The sequence below is a fragment of the Scatophagus argus genome, chromosome 12 (assembly GCF_020382885.2).
Source record: "Scatophagus argus isolate fScaArg1 chromosome 12, fScaArg1.pri, whole genome shotgun sequence".
Classification (NCBI taxonomy): Eukaryota; Metazoa; Chordata; class Actinopteri; family Scatophagidae; genus Scatophagus; species Scatophagus argus.
The window spans coordinates 19,331,660-19,349,242 of NC_058504.1; the positions used below are offsets into that span (position 1 = coordinate 19,331,660).

The window sequence follows — 17,583 nt, forward strand, 5'->3', positions numbered from 1 at the left end:
CTTGCATTTTTGGTGGCGTATAGTGTATAGACATGTAAAACAGCCTCACTTTATAAAATTCCGTCACAGTTTGGAGCCCTGCAGCAGAGTCAAGTGGAGCTGAGCTCAGTCTGCATTTCACCTGAGCCTAACAATGTGGCAACTTTGATTCAAGCATTTGTTTCATGACAGAGGGTGTGCTGCTTTTTTTGACTCGGCTACGTAAACTCACTGCAACATGCAAGGAATGTATTTTGCAAGAACTTACCCATCTCTCATTTATTATTAGCAGATTTGAAATTCACAATACAGAAGAAATGCTTCCTTTTATGACTTTTTTTGTGTATGTGGTAATACACGATTGTGCATCTTTTTCCATTTTTAGGTGTTTGTGTTTACTGATGGTGGCGGGGTTAATTGTGTTTAAAGAAAAGCTGTCGATCTCATTATGCACAGAGGGCTGAATGTTCACCTCTTATATAATACCAAATATCCACTGTCTTTGGGCTACAAAGAGGAGGAGGAGGAGGCAATCTGAAATGCTAAAACAACTTGTACATCATTGCAAGAAACGAACCGTTTTTACAGCATCTTCTTACAGCAGCAACCAATGCTATCTAATTTGTCAGGCAATGATGCTAATAAAATCACCAAGCAAATCTTTGTGATAGTGCTTGTTTTAGGTTTAATTTACATTCCTGACTAACACAAACTGTTCCTTCAAAATATGAATAAAACACCATCTCTCTTTCCCAATAACATGACCTTATCTGCTGCGAGAGCCAGCACACCTCCATGTGTTTGCATTACTTTAACCTGACAATCTGACACTGGGATTTCCTACAAGCAAGTTTAGTGTGTGGGCTGCTTTGTTGAGCTGAGATGTTCAGGGTCATGTGTGAATACGTGGGAGGGATCGTACAGTATCAGGTTCTAACTATATATTGGTACACACAATGAACTACAAGAAGTGTTTTCAACTTAACTTGGGGAAGAAATTGCCACTGATAAAAATGCACTATTCAAATCCAGATTCAAATATGTCTGCATATATCTAAATATCTTTTAACAACATATCTTACAGTCCTGAAATCCCTACTTAAGAAGGTAATCCAGCACAGTCAGGAAATACTTCTCAGGATAGACTCGTTGATCTGTCTGTGCCATCTAGTGGAGAATAAACAGAAAATGAATATGTCTGTCCAGCAAAAAGACGGTGACTCTGCTAAATGTTGACTGAGTACCCATCAAGGTAAAAGAGCGATGTACTGCTTTTCAATATTGTTTAAATAACACAATATGTATATATATGTATAATAGCTGCGGACAGTTCGCACACGCTATGAAGTCCTAATTTGAAAGGCAACATTACAAGGAGACCTTGAAAGCAACTGTTACCATGACAACAGTACGCAAACAGAAAGAGCTTCGCTTGAAGTGTGAGAAGATACATGCTGATGTATGAACGGTGTAATCAGACGGTACATCGAGTTCATTATTAACACCATTATAGCGTGCAGTTTTGCTTTATGCTAACCTGAGGTCTACAGATCCTTTTTTTTTAAATTTTTTTATTTATCAGGGGGACAAACTGAGGCTATGCTGCAAAGTCAGCTAGTTTGCCAAGCTAACAGTTTAGCTTACTGCCTGGACAAAGTGTAGCTAGTTATACTAATATCTGTGTGGTAATTACAGTGCTGCTAACATAGCCTACACATAAGCCTTAACCGATTTGAATACATAATTTTAAAGAAGGCTTTTATTTGTGCGTTTTTTTTTCTTTTCTGGAACCTACAGCTAACGTATACACTGAGCCAGATGCCAGTAGTAAGATCTGAGATGTCTTCGCCACAGCCCAGTAAATATTTGTCAAAATGCCATGCTTCACACATAAGACACAACGCAAAAATGTAAATACATTCAATTGATTGATGATGGATTTGTGCCATTTTTAACAATATGCTTTCAACAGAAGCACCAGAGATTTCTTCAACCAGTGTTGTTGTTTCAGGGACTGAAAGTACTGCCAAATTACGCAAAACAGGTGCGGTGTGCAAAGAGTATAAACAATAAGCACAGTTTGTTTTTTTTCCTAACACATTTTCTTTATTACATTGTGTGTAGATTCGAGGATGAAGAGGAGAGAGACTCGACAGAGCCCATTCAAAGTGCCAGACAGTAATAGCATTCTCCTACTGAGCATAAACAAAAAGGAGGACCGAAAAGAGGTTGGTGTGTTTTCCATAACAGATGCGGACAAATAGGTTCTTTTACTTACACTGCATGATAATTACAATGTCTGGAAAAAAAGAAAAAAAAATCAACAACCATGTTAAGGTTCTGATGCTGTTCTCCATTCACAGAAGATGCATAAATACCTGACTTTGCCAATTGACGAGAAGACGTCCCATGCAAGAATGAAGCCCGAGCTGAACAAAGACAGGGTAGAACAAGTTGAGGAAGGGGAACAAGAAAAGGAGAAGATGAAGAATATAAAACAAATCAAAAGTAAGACAGTTCTCCCTAAACAAACCCATGGTCGACATGAGCTGAAGATGACTATGATGAAACGAGGTGAGTGTGATGCGATTAGAGAGTCAAGGCATGTCCAATTTTGTCCAAAGCTTTTTAGGAACACCTGTGTGTGTTTCATGCCATGGCTAGCATGTTAATCCAGATGTTAACTATTTTCTGTCCTCTATACCCAGAAAACATTACAAAAGACAGCAAACATGACTTAATCTACATGGAACGGCAGAAGGCAGTGCTGGAGGTAAATGCTTGAGGAGATGCTAAGGTCTTAGCAAGGGTGGAGCCCTGTCAACAACCTGGATTATTCTCAGTTTCTCACTTCACTTTCATGCTTTTTGAATGGTTGCTTTCTGTTAGCTGATGCTCTCAGTCGTTGCAAACTGAAATATTCCACAACGCATGCATATGGCATGCAACATTAATGTAATTTGGATATCTTATAGTTTATTCAGATGTTCCTGTGGGTGTGACAGACTGGAGTTGATCTGTCCTCTGTGGATACCAACTGAATTAAGCGACTCAACTAATTTAATATTGCATTCCATAAAAGTGTCAGACAAAAAAGTAGCAATTTTTTAATTATTTTTCAATAATTTCTTTAATTTTTAGTAAAACATCAAAGTCTGTTTTAGGTCTTGTGGAGTATTGCTGCATATTGAGGTAACCAGACAGTAGAGTTTGTCCAGCAAACAGGACATCAGGTTCATGTTCACGTTTATGATTTGCTCCAGTTATACTGGATGCTGTCCGGGAATTAGAATTAGAAAACTGTGAAGATTCACCTGATCAGCGCACTGGAAGGAAGACAACTTAAGAGGACGTGAGAATCAGGCATGATACATTTTGCTATCCAAAACAGAAGACAAACATGATTGTTTTCATGAAGCAACAAACCACCGAAAATAAATGATGATTAAGGAAAATGAAGAAGGGATTTGTACATTTAAAGCAAAAATTAGGCTAGAATTATGAAAGGTACCATGATAATTAGTGTCTTCTTTTTCCACTGCCAGTACATGTCTGACTTTGCCCTCTTGCTTCATTTGCCCTCGCTCTCCCTTCCTCAGTTATCTCTAATAACGAAGAGGTCCGAGATTGTGAAGATGGACAAGGCCATTGTTAAAATGGAGGAACAGCTGAATCAGCTCGACAAGATCATTGAAGGAGACAACCTCAAGTTTGAAGAGTTCCTCAGGGAGAATGAGAAAAAGTCTGTGGAGGCCAGAACATTGTAAGAAGTGTCAAGAAATGATATGTTGGCCGTTTCAGCACTGTAACTAAAAATTACTCTGTGGCACTTGAAATTGTTTTGCCCTTCAATTACTACTGAATACAAGTTTTTCTTGCGCTAACAAGAGGACATGCATATATCGTTTAAAAAGTCACACTGCAAATGGTTGTCTTGTCTTTGTCACCAGTTTTGAACAAGAGGCCAAGTCCAAACAAGAGAAGAACACTGAGATCAAGAAACTGACTGCTGAAATAGGAACGATTGAAAGGTAGCACTCTCATAACAGTGTGCACGGTATCCATGTTTTAATGCATAAAGGTGTTGTAACTTACAGTGTGTCAAGGGAATTTTGAATTCAGTCTTTCTTTTTCACAGTGAACTGGACACGTTTGAAGAGACCATGATAGACTATAAGAAATACAAGGAGCTTCTGTTCAAGCTGTCTCCTCCTGAGTGGCAGGAAGCTCAGAAGGCCAAGGCTTTGGAAGCTAAAGTCCGGTCTGACAGAGATGCGCAGGACAAGCAGAACAGGGATCCTGAGGAGACAGCCATTAGGAACGGCAAGTACTCTGCAGTTTAAATCCAACCATTTTGCTGTTTATACTACAAACTCAAACATGGTCCACAGAGCACTTTGTTACATGTAAATGTGGCTCGTGCTAGGGGTTTGATTGGAGTGAAAACGTGTGCACAGGTTTCGAAAGTGAGGTTTTCGGTCCAGGTAGAGAGCTGCATTCAATCAGAGAGACAAGACTGTCCTCAGCCCACAGCGACACACTGTAAGGAAACACTAACACACCCACTCCAGTCCATCCTTTATTATTCTTTAATTCACATGCACTAATGCAGTGGTAAATAAGGCTTCCACTAAGTCTTAAACACAAGGCAGTAGAATTACTAATATACATAAAAATATAGTTTTAAAAATCATTTTTGCCTTTAAATAACCCATGCCTATATAAAGTGTACAGTTCTTTGTTGAGAAACAGGTTGGTTTAAACATTCTTCTTTCATTATTTCTCTCTTGTTAATTTCTATTTAATCTGCTGCTGCAAAAACTTTCACCTGACTCCAAACTCTTTTTCTGACCTTTCAGAGTCACCAGTCCTGAACTGGATGGTGACAGCCCAGAATTTGAGGTTGGTTTTCCCAAACTGAAAGTCTAGTCCTCTTATTTAACACCTCTTTTTGTCTTGAGTATTTGTTGTTTTTTTTTTCTTTAAGCTCCTGTCTTGCCCATCATGTTTGTCACCTGTGCAGGATGAACCAGAGCTGTACTTCACTGATCCCCAACAGCTTCTGGGTCTGATGACAGAGCTGAGAGACCAGACTTTGTCCCTGATTCACAATCGTACAAGAGTGGAAGAGACACTGGAAGAACTTCAACAGTCCACAGAGACAACCAGGAAGGACATGTAAGCATCACGGGTCAATGAATGAATTTGGCATTTAATCTGTTGTCTTCCCTTGCAAACATTTTGCATTCATTCTCCATCACTCTAAATAAGAGCTTGTGCTGAATAATCAAGTCTTGGATTAAGTCAAAATAAAACATAAAAACCACCTTCTTTCCTGTGTTCAACAGGCAGGTCCGTTAGTTGTACTTTCTTCACTAACTGATGTGTTTTGGATTTTGAAAGTTATTATTATCCCCTTTTACTCCCTAAACACTGTTTATTTCATATCCTTTCCTCTTCCACACATCCACTGAATGCTAAATCCTTTTTGTCTGAAGTGAAAAGGAAGAAGAACAGCTAACACTGCAGATAAATGACATAAAACAGAGGATTGAAAAAGAGAAGGCAAGAGGGGCCAAGCTCAAACAGAAGGTTCAGCTCCATGTGTCACTTAACACTGAAGAACAGGTGAGGAAGCAAAATGTGTATGAATACATTTTAATCCAAGATTTGAGTGGTAACAACACCCGGAAATCATTTGTAACATAGCATTAATAGTCGTCAGATCTCGTCATCTCTTCTACTCTTCATTTTTTCCACCTCCTTAATCCATGCCTTTTTCTTCTCTTGCTCTCAGGATGTTATGTTGGAGGCTCTGGGCGAGAAGGTGACAGAGGTCCATCACTGCTGCGTAGACAACAGGATGACCAACCTCAGCACCTTGGAGAAACTGGCCAATATTGAGAACCGAATGTCCTTGCTACTGCAGGACCTTGAGAGGGTCCCCGAGGAAAGTTTAGAGATGATGAAGAAGATCAAGGACAGTGAGAGGCGGACCAGGTATATCTTAGTAACTGTACTTTGCCAACTCTCTCTGTCTTTGACTACAAGAAACAGTAAAATGGACAAATCCCTTCTCTTTTGACATGATATTGTAGACAGCGTGAAGAAAAGCTGAGAGAGCAGAAAGAGAAACAGAAGGAGAGGATGAGGAGGTACTTGGAGAGATCCCTGGCTGACTCCAAGAAAAAAGTAAGTCATTTGCTTAGAAAGTGCTTCAGAAGTTTACTATATGTTATTATTATATTACCACATACTATTCTGTACAATTCTCCTCACTGTGTATTATCACTAATTAACATCACAAAATAATACCAGTAAATTATTACCCATACTCCTTCACAGGCCTTCATTAATAATTTAGGTTAGAATTTGGATGAAATCTGTTGAAAAAATTAATTGCAGCCCAATTTACACATTGTTTTTATACACTCTCTCTTAATGAATTGGAACATTAATGGAAGCTCACTGTGTATCCTGGTTGAGCTGCACACTTTAAAATGAATATGCATCTTGCTGACTGAAATTGATTGTAAGTTAAAAAACAGCAACAACAACAAACAAACAAACAAAGCCAGGAGCAACGCTTAAACTCCAACCCATTTCCTTTCAGAGTGGGAGAAAGCTCATGCCCAGATCCATGCCTGTTGTCCAGAAAGTCAGGGTCAGCAATATGGATGCCAGCTCTGCTGAAGATGAGCTCCGCGCCTGCCTCTTCACCTCGGATGACATGGAGTAAAGAAAGAAAAAGAAAAAAGAATGAAAGGACAAATTTGACATTTGGTTGGCTATACTACATTTATAAAACACAATGAAATACAATCATGAAATGTTAAATCAAGAGTAGCTTTATGGTGTATGTGTGTTTGTGTGTGTAAGAAAGCTGGTACAAAAATATGTATTCATAAGAGAATTTTTACAATAAAAGAGTCCAAATAGCAGAGTCCCTGGTTGTGTAAGTGTTAGCATATGTACAGTCATTTATCAAACCCATTTACTTACTGTACACCTCTACTGCTGACTCTATATATTATGCAAATACAATTTATTCTTTTAAATCAATACATCGGTATGGTCCAAGGTTCCCAATCGTCTGTACGCGAGGTTCTGCTGAAACTTAATCATATTCATACAAATAAATAAAGTAAGTAAGTAAATAAAGAAAACGACAGTAGGTGGTGGTGTTGAACATTTCTGTCTGCTCAGTCATCAGCCGGAGAGGAAGGAGGATGAGGAAGTGGTGGCTGGCTGGTGCACGACTGGACATAGATGTAGCTGCTACACCAGCAGCTGTTAGGACAGGAAGGTTGCTAGCTGGGCAGCTAGATAATAGGAATATTTGACAATGCGATGGGTAACTGCTGGGCATACTGTGTCGGGCTCTTCAGGAGAGAAACCAACAGGATCCAGAGAGGAGGCGGGTAAGGAAAACACAGCGCTAGCTCGGCGAGCTAATTGGCAGAACAGCATCCTCTGAATCAGCGTACCCTGTTATTGCTAGCCTTAGCTAAAAAATGGTTAGCCGATAATTGACCCCACAGTGTGTGTTCAGACACACTGTTTGACAGCTCTGTGCGTTAGCCTGGTAGAAATGATGTGACCGAGATATAAAGGCCAGTCAGTAAGCTGCTGGTTACGCTGTCTGTCCTGTCTCTGAGGGGTCTACCTGAAGACAACTGACGCCAGCAGGAGTCAAGACCCCACCCCTATTGTCAACAGTGTGGACGCGGGGGTCTGATACGCTCATCAAACAAGAGCAGTCCCTTAAAAAACTGAGCTGGGGCCTTTGGTTCTTGTAGTTCAGTCTGTCCTGAATCTACACGTACTGGGTCTCAGTTGTCTGTTTGTGTTGTCACCAAATTTAAGGTTAATAATTTATGTTTTTCAGTCTGACTTCTTTCTTTGTTAACTGAAGGCTAACTGTTTCTTCTTCTCTATGTTTACATATTGGAGCTGACAGCAGTAGTTTTGTAGTGTTCGTCTGGGACTGGTAATATAGAAATGGTATCGGAAATTTGTAAACATCCACCTTGACTGCTTCCATTATCTCATGTGTTAGCAGTTGTAAAATAACTGGACTAATAACATTTCTATTTTAATACCACACATATTTTGACATAAACATGAGGATGTTTTAAATACACTTAACTGTATAATATGACCATAACAGGTTTCAGGTTGTTGTTATTGTGTTCAAGCTCTCTTAATTATTCTTGCAGGTCAAAATACTTCAGAAGCAGTACCACAGGGGAACATTATACAATAGAGGTATGAGTTTACATTTACTAGCATTATTATTTTATTGATGAATATTCAATGCAGTGTTATATGTCTAACTGTTAACTTTTAATTTTGCAGTTTGAAAATCTGGTAGAGAGTGATGAGGTAAGTCTGATCATCTGTCTGATCATGTTATGATGACATGTTTATATGTAAGAGCTCTGTTTATATGTTTATATGTAAGAGAGGTGAGTTTTCTCCCAGCTTCATTATTGACCTGCTGCTCAGTCCCGTCAGAGTATTCCTCTGGTAGCGTTCAGAAGGGCGGCTCAATTACTGTGTGCACAGTAGACTGGTAGCACAAAGTTTGCAGCAGGGAAGGTTCATTTCACAGTGCTCTGTGGTAAAACGTTGTTTATTGCATTACAGGCTGAGAGTCCGCAGCCCTGCCCGAGGTAAGAGATCTGCTGTGGATCACAAAGAAAGCCACAATAACAATAAAAGACAATCATGAGGACATTTACTAAAATCTAAAAGAAAATCTGAAACCAGAGATTTTAACAAGTTTGTTTTGATCTTTATTCAGGCCCATCAGTGAAGACGAGATCAAGCACCTCAAAGCACAACGCTACACTGCCATCTCAGACGAGCAGATGCTGATCGACCAGCAGCTACAAGTGGAGGTGAGGCACACTTTATAAAAGAGCATCTTTACAGGGATCTGCTCTTGTTAGGTTAACAGACACTGTTGTTTCATTTTATGTTTTAGACTTATTTTTGCTTATTTTTAATTTGCTACATAGTTTTTCTGTTTTGTAATTTTCTGTTCTGTGTTTTTGTTGTTTGTTTCATTTTGTTATTTCTGCTTCAGTTAGAGGCACAAGAGGAGAAGTTAAGGCTAGAAGAGGAGGCTAGAAATGCCGCCCAGCGTGAGGCCGCCAGGTTGGCACGTGAACGCAAAATGAAGGAGGTGAGGCGGCACTGAACGCTCCCTTCTGCCAGTTTGAATTATGGCTTGGCTAAAAAAATCTTCTCCTCTAACCTGCTGGCCGTTTGCAGATACTTCTAAGCATTTCAAGTCCTCAGCTTTTTGTGTCTTAAAGAGACAACAGTGTTTTGTTTGTTTATTTGTTTTTTTTGCTTCCTGTCTAGTATTTGTCCTCATTAACCTATACTTGTTATCCAGTCAGAGAAATTGGTGTCTCTTTTAGCGCTTTATTTACCTTACAAGCTGTCATTAGCGTTGTTAGCATTCTTAATCATCTTGTATACACATCATAGCTGCAGTGGAACAATTCCAGTTATGAAGATTTCACTCGCCGGCAAAGGTATAGCATTTATTTCAGTTAAGTACATGACGATGGAATAATATCCAGCTGATAATCCAACAGACTTAAAACCGAAAATGAACTTTATTTAAAAGTACCAGCAGTGAAATGAGGAAAAGACGCGGCCCATTCTGCCTCATGGAATGGTCTGCTGCAGAAAAATGGCTTTTCATTTTATCTCATTTTTATGGTGAACGTGGGACTATTTAAAAATAAAACAACAAAAAATCAGCAGGACTGAGATTTTATTGCTTTTCATTCGACATCCCACTGCCTCTCGGGTGTTTCTTTGTTTTGTTAAAATTATTTGTTCACGTGTTTCTTTGAAAATGCTTAAACTGTTAAGTGTTTTTACAGTAATATAGCCTGTGTTTTAATCATGGGAAGATATTGGTTGACTTGATCAGTGGTTTTATTGTTCGCAGTTGTCTGCCCAGAGGAAACGAGGCAAAGCAGATGGCTCGGGTGGTGAAACTCTGCAAAGAAAGTGAGTGAATTTAATTCATTAGACAACAGTTGTGTAGTTGAGAACCATGGAGTCATGAGAGACCATTAAAATAATAAATCTGTAAAAGAGTGAGAAAATAAATGAGGAAATATAATGAGGAATAATTAAAAAGAATAAACCAGCGCAAACAAAATGTGAAAATATATATTGTTTTCAGTATTCCCTATTGCTTTGCCTTCTGCCAGAAAGCCCTGAAGGCTGCCTTCTCCCAGTACCGAGTCACCTAGTTAGGTAAAGTAATAGTGAATTTAAAGGGATCTTACTGATTTCTAAAGCTCTCAACAGAAACATTGATTGACTCATGTGAGCTCACAGTTTGCTCTAGCAGTCAGGCACCGTGTAGGCAGCAAAACTGATATTATAGCACTACAAGGTGTTCAATCTCACAATTCATTGATTAACTAATTCTCACTGCCACAGTCACACAAAGCTGAGCACAGTATCAGCCAAATGCAAAGTACAAGCATCACAGTTCTGTTATTGTTTTGTTGATTGTTATCATGGTCATTTCCAGACAAACCACTGGGGAGGATTTTGACGTCTACCTCCAGAATGTCAAAGCCCAGTCGGAGGCTTTCAGGAGCAGCAGTAAGTCAATCATCCGGCTTGAATAATACACAGGGATACCTACTGGTGTGTATCACTTCAACGTTTACTGCTCTCTGTGGTAATAATTGCCTCCTTGTTTCCAGGGCTGCCCTCTGACACAAATGTGGTGACTCCCAATACAGAGTGCAGCTTAGACTTCACCACCAAGACCCGCTCCACCAACGATGACGGGACGTCACTGGACCTAGAGTGGGAAGACGAGGAGGGTGAGAGTTAAATCTGTCCCCAACTTGGAAAGCTGTCTCTTGCCGAACAGTTGGCTGTACAACTTCTCACAAATCACTGGTTCCTCAAAAAACAAACTTCCATCGTACCGGGGGCCTCCAAACTAAGCCCCTGGTTATTTCTCGACAGACTGATGCTGTTTTGTATTCGAGCAGGCCATTTGTACACAGTGCATACAGTACATGCATCACATGCATCAACCTCACTCAGAAGACCTCTCCAAATGTATAAATAACAGCTGTGAAACAAGTCAGTGTCTGAGGGCTCTTGGTTGGAACTGAGTAGAAACTCATTCCTAATTGTGCTGAATTAAATCCAGCGAAAGATTCTGTTGATATGTTGAGTTTGTTGTTTGTGTACTCACACTGATCCTAAATTTCCACCTAATGTGTCAGTTAAATATAATAACGTATATATAAAAGTAGAAAGCAGCAAATATTTTAAATTGTTTTTTTTTTCTAGCAAGATACACTTAATAATATACCTAGTTAATTTTAATATAATTAAAGTCTGTGTTACTATGCGTTGTTCAGAGGCAGGGCACTGTGGGATTGGGGGTCCCTCAGCTATTCAGCTCTGATCATTTAAAAAAAATTTTAAAAGATCTTCATGTATACATGTGTAACATCTAAGCTAGGTTCAGTAAAAGACATAAAAATTAAATGCACACATCAAGTTTTTAACGTCATTTAGAAAGTCTTAAGTAGAAACAGGTTACATGGATTACTGCCTGCCTGCACCAGTTTTTGTCTTCAGATGACTTCCGCTGTCAGAATGAAAACTTGTGTCCTTGCGTTGTAGGAATCAATCGTGCACTTCCAGCCTGGGAGAGGTCTCGGACAGAGGAGGACATCCTGCGTGCAGCCCTGAGGCCCGGCAGCAAGCTGATGAACAGCGGCCCGACCTCGGCCTCCGAGGACTCGAACGCACTGGAGTGGGAGAATGATTTTGTGAGTACTCATCCAGAGGACAGTGCAGACACTGAATTTGAAGGGTTTGTCAATCCTGTCCTAGACACCCCCTCTGAGGATGCCTCAGACTACGGCCTCAGGTTGGACAGCCAGGACAGATAGTGTCCAGCACCAAAGGAGACGTTTGTTGTGTCCTTCTCATGTCAAAGCTCACCAGCTTTTTGCCTCATGAACCAGAATTGTACTCACTCTTCATATTCTGTAATATGAGACTCTGATGCTGTGGGAAATGTGTTCTGTATCACTACACTATACTGCAGTGTAGTGACATTTTCATCAAATAGTCATTTTTCAGTGCCTTCATTTGCCAGAATGGCCATTTTAAGCATTTTAGCTTAAACTGATAAGTTTCTCTCAATTTCCATTCGACAAGTTGTTCAAAAGGAGCTTTTTTTCAATGCACAGTGCCCAGTTATCAAACAGAAGCCGCAAAGCTACTCTGAAGATAGACTTGGGTATTGTAAAAGAAAATGGCTGCTTTAGGAGCTGTGTAATTATTCTCACTGATGGAAATGGACATAATTCACTGGCTGTGGGGATGGGGAGAAACTTGTACTTTTGAAATCCCAGTGGGGAAATTTGTCCTCCGCGTTCGATCTTATCCAACTGTTTAGCAGCAGACGACAGCCACACTGCAATGTCCGGGGACCGCATGCACTTCTGAGGCCAGAGCCTTGATCAGTGGCCATACCGAGAGCGTTCCTGTATGTGTTCTCTGACACAAGCACAGGAGATGCATCCAGACTACAGAAAAAATCCCTACTCGACCGTCCCTCATTAGTCTTAGCTCTGCCCTTCAGTTTTATAAAGTTAGTGCATGAACCGAGTTCCACGTAAAGGTTGTGATGAAAACATTTAAAACATTAGAGTGATTTGATGACTCAGTATAATAATACAGCCACTGATTCCATATTTGATCCGGGGTGGGGACAGGATATCATCTAGTCTACAATAAGCGTCTTTACTACTGGGATGCACACATGCCACTCGTTTCGTGATGCTGCATGTACTGTGACAAGAAAGCTGTGGTCTTTGTTTGGTTTTTTTGTTTTTTGTTTCTTTTGCAAAAGGAAGACCTAATATGATGCAGACTAATATTACAAATATGGGACTGCATGTAACTGTAAACTTTTCTCATATTTTAATATCTCAACAAATGGGATACCTAAGATGACATTCATTTAAGCCCATTTAAGCCCTCAAAACAGCTTTCAGACCTGATTACGTGTGTCCACCTCTCTGAGCTTGTGTTCAGAAAAACAAAAATAAAGAAGCCCACGCATGAAACTACTTCCCTCGTCCTTTTGCAATAATATGTTGCTGAATATTATGTCTATCTCCACCAGCGAACATCTGAAAATAAGAGACCTTTTATAAAACAACATAATCAAGCACATCCAATGACTGCTCCTCACAGGTCCTTATTCTAAACTGACCTTACTATCATAGGTTGCCAACTTCTAAATGTCTTGTCATTTTCTCCCTGTTGGTTCTCTGGTTCTTTGAAAGCACGAGTGTGTCGTTTATACCTGGATGTGGCGCCATGCAGCCTTGCTTCCCACTTTGCCCAGACGCCACTCACTCAAAAAGATTTTTCCCATAGACCAAGATTTTATAAAAGAGATGTCTGTAAAACTGTTGACCATCCACCTCAAAGTGCAAACACATGGCAATTATGACTTTGTATATTATGAATTTTTGGTTCAGGTTGAGGTGTTATATTTAGAAAAGTTTAAAACTTTAAGTTTCACAGGACTGCGTACCCAGGAAGCAGAACAGGAAAACTAAAACTTTGTGCCCGCAAGCTAGACAACATTTTTGGCGTATGTGCCAGGCTTGCAGTTCTCATTGGAGTGAACAGGTGCCATCTTTGTGTGTGGGATCTGGTTCTGTTTATGCATCTCGAATTTAAAGTACTGGAACTACATGGAAATAGAAGCTGCAGTCAGCAATAATTTATTGGCACTAATTCTGGCTGTTGTTCCACATCTAAGTGCATGTTATACGTGCAGTTAGAGTAAAGCAAAATTATTAAGATGTTGATCTAAATAAACGAAAAAAACACTTAAAAATGCAGGGCAGTGATTATAGATTATATATAGATATATAGTTGGACAACAGGGGGAAACAGTCTTCAGTAAATCAAAAATCGTTTCATTCAGCAGCTTCAGAAAAGCCATTGCTGATTTCTGATTGGTTGCAGGCGTTTAGTGTTTGGCATAAATTCAGGAGACAAATCGTTGTGAAATGTAACAACATCCCGTATGAAATTCAAACTTATTATTGTGGACTAAAAACATTCAGAAATTAGAATTTGACTGTTGATCACTGCTGATATTGAAAGCAATATTTTTGGGGGGTGTTAAATTTTGTCATGCTCTTGTAATTTACCCAGTGATGCTGTACACATTATTATGTTTATGTATTTTTATATCCATCACACGCAGTGGAAATAATAGTGTTTCACATTTGTTACTGAATCTGTCTGAATCAAAACTAGCTGATTGCACTCCAGTGTGTGGACTTTAATTTGGTGTTAATGGCTGGAATAGAAGAAGACATTCACTGAAATGATTCACTTGTGTGAACTGATCTGAAAACTGTGCACTAGTGTAGAGGTGTGTAGATGAGAGACGGGTTGATTTCTGTAATTTATTGTTTTGACCACATTTGAAGATAATGTTTTGCTGTGATTACACGATTTCTGATTAATCGCCGTAACTTTCTGTAAACAAAATTAAACAAAAAAAAACATAACTGTAACTTAACATTCCTTGTCACACCTGAGAGGCTAAGGAAAAAAAAAAAGAATAAAATGCAGAAAAAATGTAATGGACATCACATGCACACTCACTGTAATGACCAGGTGCACATGGAGAGTCACATCCTGCTGGATCATAGATTTTGAAGTATCCTTAATCATCATCATCTTAATCAGTCTTGTGAGCTGTTGCCGGAAGTAACATGCTCATGTGAATTTTGTCACTTTTCAAGGCAATATTTCACACTGACAGCATGTTTGAGTTTTTAAAGTGCAAATGCCTGAAGTACAAAACTCAAGGGGGGCAAGTTAAAGTAACTGTTGACTATAGAGAACCACAGGCAGCACCAAAACCAAGTCAAAGGTCACGTACCTCTCGTAGATCTTTTGATGTTATCCAAAGGTAAAGGTACTTATATGAATGTTATTTAACACAAAAGATGGGGTGAGCTCTAATTTTTACACCACACTGAGTGTCTTTGACAGCTCACTTGGTTGAATGTGGCTCTATTGTTTTTCTGTGCTTTGAGTTCATTTTTAGGAACACTGTTGATCACATTGTAAGCTCATCCACCAAAGCCTGCTTGCACTGTACAGTCAATCATTTTTCTAAAAGTTGGTACTAGTGTCTTATTCATGATGTTTGCTCATGATATCCAAAATGATATGACACAGGCAGTTAACCTCCTCGGTTTACGTTGAATGTATTTATCTCCTCAAAGGCATGCCATGCAACACAATTTTAGGTTTGAGGAAAAGGTGTTTTATTCATTTTGTTCAAATAAATTACAGCAGTGCAGCAACATACAACCAGCAGCAGGCAGCATTAAAGCCACCCTTCGTTATAAGATAAGATAAGATAAGATGAACTTTATTGATCCCGCAGTGGGGAAATTCACTTGTTGTGGCAGCTCACAAGAACACAAGAAGAGTGCAAAAAGTGTGCATAAACAGTTACAAAAAAATATAGAGGTGAAATAAATTAACAATTTACAAGGTAAGTAAAAATAGTACACTATAAAGCTATATACAAGTCCTCATAAGGGAAGAAAGAGGACTAGACCATAGTTATCAAGTTGTTACAGTCGTAGTGGAGCTCTCTGCTGGTCTTCCACAATCCTCCTCCATCTCATTCTGTTTTGAAAGATTTTTTTTGTGTGTAGTTGCTTCAAGAAGTAAAAAAAAAAAATGGGCTGATGATAATCTGAAATAAATTTCACAAAACCAAAATCCTTTGCTGTCCACTTTTCTGGTCTGTGTTTGAAGTACAACAGTGATTCAACTTCCTGCCAGTGCATGAAAGTGTTACTCATCAGCTCTTCTGAACACTCTCTGCCTGTTAGAGCTCTGCTGTGAAACATCCTCTGTAAGCAGGAAGTGATGCCTTCCACATTTCTGGTTTTTAAGTCAGTAGAATAACACATGTGTAGTTAACAGGCTGTGTTGGACATGAGCAAGCAAAGTTTTACACATAAAACTACATTAAAGCGAGCAAATTGAACTACTTGATCATGTACCAGTTTGATCACCAGTCAATCAAACCAGGTAAACTCTGGGATGTGCATCAAACTGGTGATGGTTTACCAAGGAAAATTAAAAGGTTTAACAAAGTCCCAGAGATGTTAAATCTGTAATAAAAGTGGTTGTCATTTTTATATTTTTCAGCTTGGAAGAACAAAGAAATGTGATGATTAAAGTTGTTATATTACGTTTTGTTTAATACACTGGATAACCATACAGTAAGCCACGTCCTTCATCATGAGGTAACGATGTCCAGTCAACACAGCCGTGTTATGTAGTTTATTACTCTGCAAACGTGGTGTTTTTAAAACAGTTGCTATAAGGTTTTTTGTTAAGGACAAAAATGTACCCACTGTAGTCACTCATCTGTCCCCTGATGGTGAAAGGGAGTTTGCTATAAAAATATACTAAACAGTGCACATGTACAACATGAACTCGATAAGACATTTTTTTTCCCATATTTTGCACCAGTAGTGACTGAAGTTCTTTACAGGATGATATGTGCTTCATTTGCTGCTTGGACCTCTGTAAATAAAAGTTGTCTTTGCCTATTTACATTGTATTTGCATATTTTTACATAACCAGAGATAAGGTAGCGAAAAGAGTAATTTTCATACATAAATGAGTAAAATATTCGAACACTTGAGGGTTCTTGGCATTAGGAGACGTGAGTACATAAGAGAGCAATTTCCAGTAATGCCTTACTGTCGCTGTTCAGTGTGAATATTTAATTAGATCATTGTAAACTGCATTGCGGCATCACTGGCTTCAGGGTTGTCACAAGCATCCGTTTTGTTGTTATAAAAATAGCATCTAATCAATTCCACTGGTTATATTTGAACTCAGAGGCTGGTGTCTGATGGAAATGGGTATGCCAAGACGTTCTGGAGATTTAAAAGAAAATGGAGCACAGCTTTGTCGACTTAAAGGCTGAGATGGAAACTTTTCAAGTCCCTCATACCTCGACCAAACGTTGACATGGTGTCACTGATGCTGAGGTGAATAAATATCTGGTTCTTGTGCCAAAGGTTTCATCTTTTTGAGACAACATTTTAATGATTTTTTAGAACAGGATGTAATGCTTCCCATAGCACGTAGCCGTGTGAGCTTTGCTTGATTGAAATGAATCCAGCTTCAAAATTAATCTGTACATAAAATCATCGTGTAGTTTTTGCAGTAATCATTTATATAAATATGAACAAGCAACATACAAAATGTCAGTTGGGTCAAAATTCCTGCTGAGAAGGCTAGTACACAGGCCTGAAAAGCAGGGAAAGTTGTGAGAATAAAACTTAAACATCTTGAAAAGTTTGTGTAATGCATGAGTACATGATGATGCTGACAGTGTTGCGGTAAACATGAGTACATGTGTGTAAGGTTTCATGAGTACAGTACTTAACATCTCACAAACTATATTTCTTGTAGAATAATTTCAGTAAGTGGAGCAATAGATGATGAAAG

At 39.1% G+C, this 17,583-nt stretch overlaps 2 protein-coding genes across 10 annotated transcripts; both read left to right on the forward strand.

Annotated features, from left to right (window-relative positions):
- The first annotated feature begins 1,342 nt into the window (after positions 1-1,342).
- Positions 1,343-6,922, forward strand: LOC124068679 (cilia- and flagella-associated protein 100-like). 8 transcript variants are annotated; one of them, XM_046407083.1, is made up of 16 exons: positions 1,343-1,460; positions 1,777-1,837; positions 1,952-2,023; positions 2,104-2,207; positions 2,343-2,553; positions 2,688-2,752; positions 3,579-3,742; positions 3,930-4,010; positions 4,118-4,302; positions 4,437-4,521; positions 4,839-4,881; positions 5,003-5,157; positions 5,478-5,607; positions 5,777-5,979; positions 6,078-6,171; positions 6,593-6,922. In XM_046407083.1, the coding sequence occupies exons 1-16, from the start codon at positions 1,431-1,433 to the stop codon at positions 6,716-6,718; spliced, it is 1,809 nt and encodes a 602-aa protein (XP_046263039.1). In that variant the 5' UTR covers positions 1,343-1,430; the 3' UTR covers positions 6,719-6,922. The 8 variants fall into 8 exon arrangements, with proteins under 8 accessions (XP_046263039.1, XP_046263041.1, XP_046263038.1 ...); XM_046407085.1 differs by having other exon boundaries at positions 1,991-2,023; XM_046407082.1 differs by having other exon boundaries at positions 1,364-1,438.
- A 248-nt stretch (positions 6,923-7,170) lies between these two features.
- On the forward strand, positions 7,171-14,699 carry ap1ar (adaptor related protein complex 1 associated regulatory protein). Of its 2 annotated transcripts, XM_046406547.1 has the most exons (10): positions 7,173-7,400; positions 8,199-8,247; positions 8,338-8,364; positions 8,629-8,654; positions 8,786-8,882; positions 9,071-9,169; positions 9,953-10,014; positions 10,550-10,623; positions 10,728-10,850; positions 11,671-14,699. In XM_046406547.1, exons 1-10 carry the CDS (start codon positions 7,330-7,332, stop codon positions 11,940-11,942), a joined length of 900 nt encoding a protein of 299 aa, XP_046262503.1. In that variant the 5' UTR covers positions 7,173-7,329; the 3' UTR covers positions 11,943-14,699. The 2 variants fall into 2 exon arrangements, with proteins under 2 accessions (XP_046262504.1, XP_046262503.1); XM_046406548.1 differs by lacking the exon at positions 9,071-9,169 and having other exon boundaries at positions 7,171-7,400.
- Positions 14,700-17,583: the final 2,884 nt, after the last annotated feature.